The 13,942-nt window shown below is 41.5% G+C and overlaps 1 protein-coding gene across 3 annotated transcripts in view; it reads left to right on the forward strand.

Annotated features, from left to right (window-relative positions):
- The window catches only part of SAMD3 (sterile alpha motif domain containing 3), a 73,658-nt gene that overhangs the window by 25,529 nt on the left and 34,187 nt on the right, over nt 1-13,942 (forward strand). For all 3 annotated transcript variants that reach the window (XM_037844538.1, XM_037844540.1, XM_037844539.1), the window contains 2 exons: nt 6,900-7,085; nt 7,997-8,081. In XM_037844538.1, coding sequence (XP_037700466.1) covers nt 6,900-7,085; nt 7,997-8,081 — 271 coding nt within the window. The remainder of the gene's footprint in view (nt 1-6,899; nt 7,086-7,996; nt 8,082-13,942) is intronic.

The raw sequence follows: 13,942 nt of genomic DNA on the forward strand, positions 1-13,942 counted from the left end.
AAAAATCCTGTTATCAGCTTTTTTGTGTGGTGATAAGTAAAGGGAGAATGAAAAAATTCCTTTGAATTTTATAGTCAACTAGATCTGAAACAACAGTTTTGCACTTTTAAGATTCCTCTGATCCATAAACAAACACTAACGCTTGTGGTTCAGAGTTTTACTAGTTTACTTTCTCCCTAGAGCAAGATCAACTACTTTCATGAGGATAAAATGATCTTCAACATTCAAAAGCTCCAAATGGGGTTGTAATACCGAGAATAGAGCCAGGTTTTTCCTTCAAAATGTGAATTTTACATTCAAGTATGTTAACAAAGCATACCTGAGCAGCTGGAATTAAAGGATGAGCCTGTCTCAGAGCTTTCTTTGGATATAGGACGTGGTTGCTCTGCTCTTAGGGAGACCAGATATAAAATATGCTTTTGGTCAAAGAGATGAACACAATGCAGTATCCCAAATGACTTGCCCACCATGTTCATTGCCCAGTGTCTGATTCCTGTGGATAAGAGAATTCTGAAACACCCAAAGTCACTCAATGTGTGAGCTCACATTGTTGGTAAACAGGAAGATGATAATGTCCATGACAATTGGAATAAGGATGAAATTGACATGAAAATACAAAAGGCAGAGGTCTTGTAATTTGTAATTTTGATCAAGTATTGAATAGGAAGTTGTAGCTCTCTCTTACCCTTGCTCTTTAAACTATGGGACTTTCAAATTTGAAGTTAAATATCCAAATTGGCTCCTGCATAATCCTAGCATTCTTCCTGCACCTGAGAAAACATTTGAAATTCTTTAACAGACTGGGAATCGTTGCCAAAATGCTGGATTCTTGGATATTTGAGTTGGAAATGGATCATACATGAGATACAGATGTGCGATCACCATAGCCTAGAGACAGCTCAGCTTCTCCGTAGATGCTAGTTACAGGAGCCAAGGCAGACACAGACTGGCAAACAGTGAGTGTGGCCTTTCCATAGAAACTGCTTCAAAAAGCCGCAGTTGAAGTGATAGTTCAGGTGTTCTTGCAATCAGGGAAAAGTTTATTACATTTTCAGGGTAAATGTAGGAGGCCAGCTCCATGGGATAGTCTGCCAGCTTGGTATGGCCTTTGTACTTCCTGCTTGTCTTTTTATTGGAGACAGTTATATGATGGGTATTTTTCCTGGGCAACCGTTGCCTAATCATCACAGCTTCACAGGCCCAGGAAGAGCTTCCTCCACAGGAATCTGAGAGGCTGGCAACTCACAGTAAGATTTTCCTTCCTGCTGAACAGCATTGTTGACAACTTTCTTAACCTGCCCCAACTTTATGATAAACAGCACTGAGCTGGCACAGTTTGCCATGGTCACTCCGTTGGACCAGGAGTTATGGGCCCAGCTCTTGAATTTGCTTCTTTCTCTTAGGCAAAGTGATGGTATAAAACGAGGTCATCCTCATGAACTGGGACCCTGGTTACGCCTTGGACCAAAGAGCCTGGGAAGCCATGGGCCACCTCCACCTGGCCCTTCAGCTGACTGACATGATGAAAACAGTTTTATGTGAAATAAAATCAAATAGGAGAAGGTTTCAGGGGCTTTAGAGGGAAATAAGGCATGAGAACCTGGAATTAGAAAAATTAACTATTACCCTATTTTTAAAATTCTCTTTTCTCTTAGTTTTAAAGTTTGGATCATTTCTTATTGATCTGTCTTCAAGTTCACTGGTCCTTTCCTCTTTCATATCCATTGTCTTGTTAATCCCATCCAGTACATTTTTAAATTTCATATTCTCTTATAAAATTTCTGCTTGGTTAACTTTAATAATTTCCATTTCTGAGATTTAGAAATGCTAAGATTTCCTAACATTTCAGTCATTCTGCGGTATTTTCTTTAAAGTCACTGAGCACTGTTATAGTAGCTGCTGTAAAATCTTTGCCTACTAATTCCAATAACTGGATAATTTCAATGTCAGCTCTGTTGATTTCTTTTCTCTTAAGACTGGGTCACATTTTCCTGTTTCTTTATATGCCAACTAACTTTCTGTTGTATACTGGACATTGTGGATGTTATAATGTGGAGACTTGATTCTGTTACAGTCATATGGAGAATGTTGATTGATTGTTTTAGTAAGTAACTAACTTGGTTGGACTCAAACTGTAAATGCTGTTTCTTTGATGTCAACTTAAATTTCAGTTCAGCTATTTTATCTTTAGTTGGTGTTTTGGTTTGCTAAAGCTTCCGGAATGCAATATACCGGAAATGGATTTTCTTTTACAATGGGGGTTTATTAGTTCACACATTTACAGTTCTAAGGCCATGAAAATGTCCCAATTAAAGCATCAACAGGACGATACCTTCTCTGAAGAAAGGCCGATATCATCCATGGTTCCTCTGTCACATGGGAAGGCACATGGCTGGCTCTGCTGATCCTTCTCTCCTGGGTTTTACTTCTGGTTTCTGTGGCTTTCTTCAAAATGTCTCAGCTTCTCTGTGGGACCTTCTTGCTTCCCCTGCGGTGTTTTCTTTCTAAGCATCTCTGAGCTCTCTTCAAAATGTCTCTGCCTTTTATCCTTTTATAGAGGACTCCAGCAAGGGGATTAAGACCCACCTTGCATGGGTGGGGTCACATCTCCTTGGAAACAACCTAATCAAAAGTTCTGCCTCCACAAGATTGGATTAAAAGAACATAGGCTTTTCTGGAGTACATAACAGGTTCAAATCAGCACAGTGGGGTTACTTATAGTCTTCTCTGCCCATGTGTGGTTCAGGTTCAGCTAGAGATTTAGACTATTTATACACAGAATTTGTAGTTCCTCTCCTTTCTGAGCTTCCCCTTTCACTTTTTGGTAGTTGTGGTTGCTTCAACATCTGTCCACTGTTTCTCTAGTCCAGAAAGATTGCAAGTTTTCTACTGGTGTTTTAACAGGACTGACCAAGGCCAAGGCCTTGGGCTAAAAACCATGAAAAGAGACAGTCACCCCATGTTGTTGTCTTCTTTGGAGTATAGACTCCTCTTCAGAATGCCTGCTTTTGTCTACTTCTGTATCTTCAGTTAATTTTTTTTGTATTTTGTCTGATGTTTATAGTTATTAACTATGGGATGGTTGGTCCAGTATGAGCTTAGTTGGCTATTTTAGAAGCAGAGCTCTGCTAGTAGACCATTGAGGTGGTCCATGTTTGAGTGGTGAATGCCTGGATTAGTGTAGTAGTGTGGACTGTGGGGAGAAAAATACAAGAAATAAGGTGTGAGGAAATTTTTGTGACTCTTGGGTGTGGGAAATGAAGTAAGATGGAGGAAAGTTGAGGTGCAAAGCCTGAGTTGCTAAGAGTATGCAGCAGAGTCAAAGAAACCAGGAAATTACAATGGGATCCCAGTTTTAAAAAACAAAAATTAAGAATTAGTTTGGACATTTGAGTATGAGATAAACAGTGTACACGTTATTGTTGGAGATCTTGGACAAGAGCATGGGAAAGAGATTATTGATGATGGATTTGTACTCCAACATACAGCTCAGAGCTGAGACCATGGGGTTTGATGAGTTCTCTGAGGGAGAAAGCATAGATCAATGCAGAGGATTAAGTGGGCAAGGACCTAGCCATGTGTAAACTCTCCCAGAAGGGGATAAAGGAATAAGTCAACAAAACAAACAAGTAGTCAGAGAGATACGGAAAGGCAGGAAAGTAAAATTTTTGTCAAGAAAGAAGTGGTCAGTAGTGCCAAATGCAATTAGAAAGTCATGGAAAAGGTCAGGACTTTGTAAATGAGGAAGTCATTATTGACTTTTAAGGAAGATATTTCAGGGCTGTATCAGGAAGAGATTCAGTGCAAGAATTTAAGGAAAAGCTGGAAGGGAGTGAAATGAGGGACATGTTTGCAGCATAAATAAAGAGTTGAATTTACCAGGGTAATGAATGCTCATGAACTGCTGAAATGTTTAAAACTTTGCCCAGAGCAAATTGAATTCAGCCTTGCTCAGATTACTACTCCTTCCAGCTGACTCTGTTCTTTTTTTTTTTTTTTGTCAACGAAAGTCATTGTGCATCAACTCTACTAAGCAATGTTCTATACACTGGGGATAAAACATAACCCCTGCCCTCATGTAGCATCTACTTCTCTTCTGGTCCCCACTAAGGCTCAACGTCTGTTCTTCTGCATGTTGAAGCTCTGCTTACAGAGCTAGAGTTCAGCTGGGCCTATTCTTGACAGGGTCATTTTCCTCACTCCAGGAGAGCCCCATCAGACCATACTAGGTGCTCTTTGGGAACAGGAGGAGAATTAGAGTATTTTCCACTCTTACTAAAGTTAGACAGAGTTACACAGTCAATGAGCCTTTCCATTAGAACCCCCGTCTCATAATTTTTAAAAACTAATGCATAGTGCAATCATGATATTGCTACTTATCAAATGAGTCACCTTAAGCCGCAGATTCTCATTCGGTTAGTCTGAGGTCAGTCTTAAGTAGTAACATATTTTAAAAGCTTTCCAGTTGATTATTCTGTGCCTCCAGAACTGGGATCCATTGAATTAGAGGTTTATTGTTTTGGGGGTGGTGGTTTTATTGAAGACTGTTGGCTCTGAAATGGGAACAGAAATGTTAGTGTCTTCTAAGTCTGTGAGTGCTTTCTGCTCCTTATATCTACGTTAGGGTGACTTCTGTTGGTTTTCTGCCCAACTCTAGTTTATTGAAGATATTATGAATAATCTCAACCTCACAGCAAAGATTTTTAAAATCCAATCCAATTTAATCCAATGCAAATACCATTTTATAGATGAGAAGTGGTTATGCCTGCATTTAACTTCATCCAAATTAGAATGTATTTGAAATTTCTGATGAGTAATTTTTCTTGCGTAGTATTACTTTTCATTTGTTTTAGTTGGCATAGCTTGGGTTCTAGTCACTTCCAGAATACCTTGCTGAATTTTTTTAATGCATATGATGGGAAATTGGATTCCTCTGATTTTTCCTAAAGACTCTATTAGGAGCAAGATGGGGCATTTCGCTCCGATAAAGCATGGATAGTTCTTCCAATATCTGGGGTATTTGGTAAAATAAAACCTGGATATATAGTCCCTACTCTGACATTGCTGGGAAGAGACTTATAGAAAAAATATCTTGTCAGGCACAGACAAGAAAGTAAAATTGTACCAAACCCTATTTTATAGCAATGGGATACTGACGTTACCTATTGGTGTAGGACCAAGTAAGAGAGGGCAAACTCAAAAGCCTAGGCTTACAGCTAATTTAACTACTTGAGACTCACAGGGAAAAGGAGATCAGTGCTAAGCTGTTGTACTGAAACCTCCCTCAGCACCTGCCCCATTATAGCACCTTTTACAACCCTCCACACCCCACACACAAACCCCCAACCCCCACCCCATCCCACCCCGCCACCCCGCCCGCCCCAGTCTGAGCAGATAAGGGAGCGCTAATTTGACCATGAATGACAGAAACAAGATAATAGAATATGGAGGGAGCTGGGGATTGTAGGAGGGTAACTGGCACACAGTAGAGCCCAATAAATAATGAATGAATGAATGAAGTGAAATGAGAGAAAAGCATACTGGAAAATGGTTTGGACTGAAGCAGAGATTTATGTCTAGGAAATGTCTGTTGCTGTATTGTATCAAGTATTAAATTATTTGTGTACTTATTTTTACCACTGATACATGACTGCCAAACTGGGGAAAATGGAGAGGGAGCTTATCATAAAAAAAGAAGAGAGTGTTTTCTCCTGCTTTCTTTGTTCTCTGTATTCATTATAGCTCATGAATTCTTACAAGTATGACCTAAAATTCTAAAAGAGGTTTGGCCTTTCAAAACTCCTGAATTTTATTTAGAACACTGTGAATTCCATGGTTGTACAGAGAATAAACCTACTGAGGCTAATTTAGGACATTTTTGTGTTCTTTGTCTTCTACTCTGGCTTGCCTCGATTCTGTAACTTACATTGCAATCTATTCTGTTAATGTAATGCGTTGACTGCTGCCCAGTGCCTCTGATTAACGGTTGCTTGGAAATTTAATTACAGAGTCTTCTTTTTACATACTGAATAATCAGTCACTAACTTGAAGGTCTTAAAGTGACTCATTCTTAATTTTTTAAACAGCCTTACTGAGGTATAATTTACAGAACATAAAATTCACTCATTTAATATATACAGCTCAATCAATTTTGGTGAATTTATACATTTGGCAGCCATCACCACAATCCTTTTGGAACACTTCCATACTCCAAAAGCGTTTTCTCTTGCTTCTTTATGTCAGTCTCCACTCTTATCCCAACCCCAGGCAACCACTGAGCTGCTTTTGTTAGCTACAGTTTACCATATCCTTTTCTAGAAATTTCATCTGAATAGCATCATGGAGTATCTGATACTTATTTTAAATTTAGAAACTACATTTACCTTACTAAAATAGCCAAAGATAAATTAGGTGGATCTCATATTTCATTATGAAGAGTAGCAGGATAAAGCATTTAAAAGAAGAATTTTCTTGACCAAGCGTAAGTCTTTATAATGTGCCTCATTTGTATTGCTGAATTGCAACTTTTTTTTTTTTTTTTTTTTTGGAAGATATCTTGTCCAATTGTGAGCTATGCATTATAAGTCACCTCTTCAAAGTCAGGCAAATTATTATTTTTTCCAACTTCAGGCTTTGTTCTAAAGTCTATATTATCCCACATTCCACACACACACCCCAGAATTAAATGTAATTATATGTGTGCAAAGGAAAAGCAAATGGACACATGATAGGCCCTCAAACATTTGTGGATAGATGAATGGATGGAAGATGGATTGATGATTCCAAGTATTTGAAGTCTCAAGGAAGTGGTTCATATCATAAGGTCTCAGAGTGTAGAGAAGTAATCAGTTGCTTACATTTGGAATAGAATTCACTCTTTGTGTGCTTTTATTTAACAGAAGGAATGCGAAACATGTTCTAGCAAGGGATAAAGCATTACAGTGGACCAGGTCCTATGTCCTACCAGAGTTTCCTTATGATGTCAAGTGCATGCTGGCAGAGCAGAAGTGTCCTGACCACAGCATGAGGATCAGAATCATTGAGTTCCTACAGGCTGACATGACCAAGTACCTCAATGGCTCATTGTGAGTATAGCAGGGCAGACTTTCTGCTTTGGGAGAGGGTTAGTTTGCAGAGTAGAGTAGTGTTCCAGTTTGCTAATGCTGCCATTTTGCCAAACACCAGATATGGATTGGCTTTTATACAGGGGGTTTATTTGGTTACAAAGTTACAGTCTTAAGGCCATAAAGTGTCCAATGTAAGGCATCAACAATAGGGTACCTTCAATGGAGAAAGGCCATTGGCATCCAGGAAACCCTTATTAGCTGGGAAGGCACATGGCTGGTGTCTTCTTCCTTGCTCCCTGATTGTGTTTCAAAATGGCTTTCTCCCAGGACATTTCTCTAGGCATCTGGGGATGTTCTCTCAGTTTCTCCCAGGAAAACTCTGGAGTAGCAAAAGTCTACTTTCAATGGCTGTCTTCAAAATGTTTCGCTTGGCTGCAGCCAACATCAGAGGTCCATACTCCAAGCATGTCTGAGCTAAGCCAGCAAGCATCTGGGCCTGTGTGGCTCTTTTTAAAGTACTCCAGTAAAACTAATCAAGACCCATGCTGAATGGGTGGGGCCACACCTCCATGGAAATAGTCTAATCAATGTTATTACCCACAGTGGGGTGGGTCACATCTCCATGGAAACGACCTAATTCAAAGATTCCAACCTAATCAACGCTAATACATCTGTCCCTACTAGACTGCATTAAAAAATATGGTTTTTTTCTGGGTGACATAATATATACAAACCAGCACAAGTTGATGCCCTTTGGAATGGGCTCTCTTCAGGGTTTGGATGACATATGTCTAGTAAGTCCCACATCGCCCACTATTGAATGTTATGGAGAAAGATTTGGAGAAAAGTGGGTGTAATTTGCACTCAACTGAAGGGAAGCAACGTGGGCCATTTGCAGTGAAATGCATCCTCCTCCTTGCGGTGAACAGGTACCCCAGCACCCAGCTGTACAACGACGTGGTCAACTCCCTGCTGCAGACGCACCCTTTCCTGGATGAGGACGGCTGTGGCTTTGTAAGTGACTGCAGGGCCCCATCCCACTCGCCTCAGCCCAGCTTGACATGATGGTCTTGGGTGGCCCAGCGATTTTATGCCTCATCCCTTTCTCTTTAGGTTTCCTATCTCTCCCTTTTTTGTTCTGTCTGTCCATCTGGTCTACCTGTTTCTCTGCCTTTTCCTCTGATTCTGCCTCGGATTCTCTTCCTGTGGCTCAGTGTCTTTCTGTTTCTGTATCAGCCTCTGCCTCTCTCTCTGCTTTAGTGTCTGACTCTCTCTGGCTCTGCTCTTTTGATCCCTTCTCTGTTTATCTCCGTCCCCCTGCCTGGTGTTTCCTTGTCTCTGATTTCTCTCTTTCTGCCGTCTTTGTCTTTCTGTCTCTCTCTCAAAGCTGTTTGGAAGCTCATGTATAATGATGGGTCTCTTGGAAGGGCTTTAGGAGATGTGATACAGAGAAACGAAAGGGTGTGACAGCTGCTGAATCGGTGCTGTCATTGGAGGAATGTCCATTGCCTTCCGATTAGACCCAGTGGAGATGTGTCTGGCTTGGAGACCTTGATCCCCAGACTCACCTGGCCTTCTCATGCCTACTCTGCTGTTCTGATTAAAACAAACAAAAAAAAAATGGCCCTGGGGATCTTCTGGGGCAGCAGTTTTCAACTCTATGTGTACATTAATATCTTCAGAGATCTGGTTTAATTGGCCTGAGGATGGGGATTAGTATTTTTAAAAGGTCCTAAGATGATCCAGTGTGAAACTAGGGTTGAGAACCAGTGCTCCAGAGGTTTCAAATCAAACTGCTTTGTCTGGAGCTGCCTGCCCCCTTGGATTAGAAGCCTGGAGTCCCCACATTGACAGGCAGGCTGATGTGGCCGAAAAAATGCTCCTCAGAATTCCTTTTACACTGAAGAGCTGATATCTGTCATCTAATTGGTGTTACCCATGTTTGTGGTTTTTAAAAAATAATTTAAATTTACTGTTTGAACATGTTACACATTCACATAGTTCAAAATTCAGAAATGACAAAAGTATCCCCTTTCGTGGAAAAATTTCTCTCCCACTCCTGCCCTCCAGCCACCAAATTATCCTCCCCAGAAGTAACCAATGTTATTATAGATTCCTTCCCAGGAGTCTTGGCTTAGGTAAGGAAATACGTGTCTATCCAATTACATTTTGACCTTTAGTTTCATGGTTTTCAAAGTGAGACAAACAGAAAATAACGAATACTGCTTGCCCTGGTCTCATGTGCATTTTGGCCACATCTATTCCCAGTGGCTTAAATTAAAGATGGTTAGTTAGCTGATAAAGTACAAAATTGCTTAGCAGATTATGGGCAACTTTTGTGCAAAAAGAGTGCAAGAGGGGCCGAGAGGTCACTCTGGTGGGCACTCTGACACACCATATAGACAACCCTTTTTAGGTTCTAATGAATTGGAATGGCTAGCAGTAAATGCCTGAAACTATTAAACTGCAACCCAGAACCCATGAATCTTGAAGATGATTGTATAAAGATGTAGCTTATGAGGGGTGACAATGTGATTGGGAAAGCCAAATGGACCACACTCCCCTTTTTCCAGTGTATGGAAGGATGAGTAGAAAAATGGGGGCAAAAAAAGAAAACAAAAAGGCACCCAGTGTTCTTTTTTACTTTAATTGTTCTTTTTCACTTTAATTTTTATTCTTATTATTTTTGTGTGTGGTAATGAAAACGTTTGAATGCACAACTATATAATGGTACTGTGAACAACTGAATGTATGCTTTGTATCACTGTATGGTATGTGAATATATCTCAATAAAATTGAACTAGAAAAAAAAAGAGTCCAAGAGAAAACTCCGGTGCACAGACACGTTTACCGAAATTCCCTTCCTCTCACTGTGTGTGTGAGGTTGTGTTTCTAATGTTATAGTGGAGGTTCATAGAAAGTTTCTGAGAACATTAATGTCCATGTCTAGGAGTTTTGTTGTTTTAATGCTGATTTTATTCTCAAGTTTTTATTTTGAAAAATTGCAAATCTACACAGAAGTTGAAAAAATGCTCACATGAATACCCATTTAGATCAGCTTTCTCATCTGGGGCAGTATCAGTATTTTGTCCAGAAAATTCTTTAATGTGAGGGGCAGTTCTGGGCAGTGTGGGCTATTGAGCAGAATCCCTGGGCTCTACCCATTAGATGCCAATTGCACTCCCCACAGAGCTGACAACCAAAAACATCTCCAGACATTGCTAAATGTCCCCAGAGGAGCAAAATCAACCCCCTGTTGAGAATCACTGATCTAGATTGACCAGATATTAACCTTTTGCCACAGTCATTTTCCTCTCTCATATATATTCATTTGTTCGTTTTGGCTGATCATCTGAAACAAGTTGCAGATGTCATCCCAAAATACCTCAGCATGTATCCTATAAGGATAAGGACCGTCTCCTACATAACCACAATACCATTTTTATATCTAAGAAAATTACTGTGATTCCATAATATCATATATGGCACATATTCACATTTCTCTAATTATTCAAAAAAGATTTTAAAAACTGATTTTTCGGCATAAAATTTCATCAAGGATCATGTGTTGAATGTGTTTGTTATATCCCTTTGGTCTGTCTTTTTTTTTTTTAAGTTTATATATTTTATTTGGGTTTCTGGTTAAAAAAAAAAAAAACCTCTATTACTTAAAAAAAACTGTATATAAGAATTTAATCTATGGATTTTCCAGAGTTGGCAAGCATTATGCTATTATTTTTGGTAGCAACAAAGAAGAACAAGGTCTCTGTCCTGACCTCAAAAAGCCAATCTTTCTTCTTCCAATCTTTTTTCATTGTTTAGCTGTCAGGGATTAAACTAAGCAGGAATCCTGGTCAGATACCTGTTCATGAGGCAAAAGAGACAAAACTAGAGATAGATCATGATCACCAAGGAAAGCAGATCACGTTCTCCTGCTGTGTTCCCAAGAGCAGGCAATAGAATTTTTTGTTGGGGCTTCACAGTGCTGCCCTTCATTTCCTAGCTGTGCCTGCTCTCTGTGTTCCCATAAAGCCTGAGCATAGATCCTGCAGGCGTGTGTGTGTGTGTGTGTGTGTGTGTGTGTGTGTGTGTGTATAATCTTCTGCAATAGGCTGAGCTTTGTGAAGTCAGGAGCAAGAGACCAAAAGGCTCACAAAAAAGCTCACTTTTTGTGAGCCTTTTGTCTCTTTTAATCTAGGAAGGTCTCCCTGCCCTTTTTTGATTTTCCTACTTACTGATGACTCTAGTCTGGTGCCTGGAAGGATGGTCTCCATTCTGGGTTTGTCTGAATGTTTCCTAATGATTTTGTTTAGCTTAAAAATGTTGGGCAAGGGTACCACTGGGGAGGCCATATGCTGCTTCCTACATCAGGAGTACCACTTTTGAGGGCTATTTTTTATTTCTGAGTGATAGGAGAAGAGCTGTATCCTTGTAGAACTTTCTACACTCCCTCCAGCAGAGGGAGTATGGAGAAGGGGGATTATTCTTTGATGCCACAAATGTTTTCTACAGAGCCTGCCTACCTGAGGGCTCGTGGTGCCAGGTCGACAGCAGAGGCTCGGTAAATACTTGTTGATTGAATACTCATGTGGAAGATTGCATTTGATTTGTCCTTTTTCTGTTCCTATCAGATGGTTCATAGAGAAGGGAAAGGCTGGAAAGAAGAAATTGGCAATTTAAAATTGTCCTAGCAGATGATTGCTATAATACCTCCCACCAGGTTCAATGGGTTTACAGGACTGTCAGAGCTGTAGAAAGCAAGAGGGAAAAAAGGGTGTTTGCACTAGTTCGTATTTTGGAGCCAAGAAAAATAGAAACCAGCCTTTATATCTGGGCTGTTGTAAAACAGCAATGGCGGACTCCAGGCCCACAGGCCGGTGGGAGGTGATGAAGCTTCTCTGACTCTTGCATCCCAGGAGCTTAATCAGTGCCCAAGCTCTCTATTCCCAAACTCAACCCACTGCACTCCTCACCGCCGGCCCTAGAGTTTCATGAATAGCATTTTCCTTTATATACATATCTTCCATGAATACCTACTCATTTGAATCTCTCCAAAACCCAGTGTGGTTGATAGGACAGATGTTATTATTCCATTTCATAGTTGGAGAAACTAAAGCTGAGGGGGCTACTTGTTTAAGTGAGTTGGCTAATGTAGAGCGAGTATCAGACCCTGAGTCTTCCCAACATAGGTGACTGTGCTCTGAAGGGAAGGAAACATCCTTACTGGGACTCAAGCCAGGTAACAAGAGTGGTGTAGTGGTCAAGGAGCAAAATCTAAGGGCCACACACTCGACACTTAGCAAATGTTCCCTCAGAGCCATTCTGAGCAGACAGGGCTCAGAAAATGTGCCCAAAGTCACCAGCTGCTTACCAACCTCTCGTGTGGTCAGAGCTGGGGGCAAACACTGTACCTGTTTGGTGGCAAAGACATTCTGTTCTGGCATTACCCTGCGGTCTATTCAAGCACAGGGCATTCCAGGCTGGAAGAAGTTTTGGGGTAAGACACACACACAGTCACTTGCCAAACAAGGCCTAAGACTCGGAGTCCAACTGCTAATTAGCTCCTTTCTATCTGTTATTTGGACCCTTAGTCCCTCTGCTTCATGGAGGATTGTCACGAGTCAGCAGATGTTTATAGTTTCACTGTGTATCAAACGCTGAGCTGGCTTGGTGAGCAAAGCTTGGAAGGAAGGAAGGAAGGAAGGCAGGAAGGAAGGAAGGGAGGGAGGGAGGAAGGGAAGGAGGGAGGAAGGAAGGAGGGAAAGAGGCAGGAAGGGAAGGCAGGGAGGGAGAAAGAGAAGACACATCCTATAGAGGAGGATAAATGCCAATGTGGTAAGTACCATGAAGGAAGGTGAGAACGGATGACCTCGGGAAATGAGCTGTCCAGGAGGCCACAGAGCTTCCAGGAGGGAGCTGTGGCTGAAGTCTGGGGCAGTGCAAGGGTTAATTGGATGAGATCAGGGTCAGAGATTCCCAGGCCAACAACCAGAGGCTCCTGAGGGAAGGAGACCCAGAGTGATGTCCTGTGGAGAAAAGAAGCCCAGGTGTGTCCCGGGGCTGTTGTCCACCTCTCTGGTCTCCCAAACACTCCACACACCAGACAGATTCTTCCAGAACACAAATCTAACCATTTTCTCTCCCAACTCACCATGGCCCAGCAGGGTCTCCTAACCTGGCTCTGCAGCCGATTATCTATAAAGTTTAAAAACAAAACAAAACAAAACAAAAAACCACACGGCACCTGGACTCCACGCAGACCTCCTGAATCAGAACCTTAGCCTCAGGACCTGCGGCTTCAGCATGAGCTGGGAACTTGCTACTAACAAAAACTCTCAGCTCCGCCCTGCATGGCAGAATCAGAGGCCCTGGGGGTGGGGCCCAGCTATCCGAGTTTTAACAAGCCCTCCAGGGATTGGGTTGCAGGCCCAAGTTTGAGACCGATCCTTTAGAGGAAGGACCAAGGGCCAAAGTTCTCTATGAGATTCCGATGTAGCCTGTCCCCAGAGAGGAGGTGGAGAAGATCTGACTGCGAATCACACTGAGGTGCCTTGAGGGGTGTCTTGGTGGCCTGGGGCTCCTGTAACAAAGCACCACAAATGTGATGATATAAAATAACAGAAATTTATGGTCTCACTGTTCTAGAGGCCAGAAGTCCAAATCAAGGAGGCAAACGCTGATTAGGGCCCACCTGCTCCTGTGTGCCCTCATCTGAACTAATAGCATCTGCAACAAACCTGTTTCCAAATAAGGACCCATTCTGAGGTACTAGAGGTTGGACATGAACCTGTCTTCATGGAGGACACAGTTTAACTCCTAACAGTAGGGTAGCAGTGGCCCTTTGGGTGTGGCTGACATCTCTCTCCAGCCTTATG

Source organism: Choloepus didactylus, chromosome 7 (genome assembly GCF_015220235.1).
Source record: "Choloepus didactylus isolate mChoDid1 chromosome 7, mChoDid1.pri, whole genome shotgun sequence".
Taxonomy (NCBI): domain Eukaryota; kingdom Metazoa; phylum Chordata; class Mammalia; order Pilosa; family Megalonychidae; genus Choloepus; species Choloepus didactylus.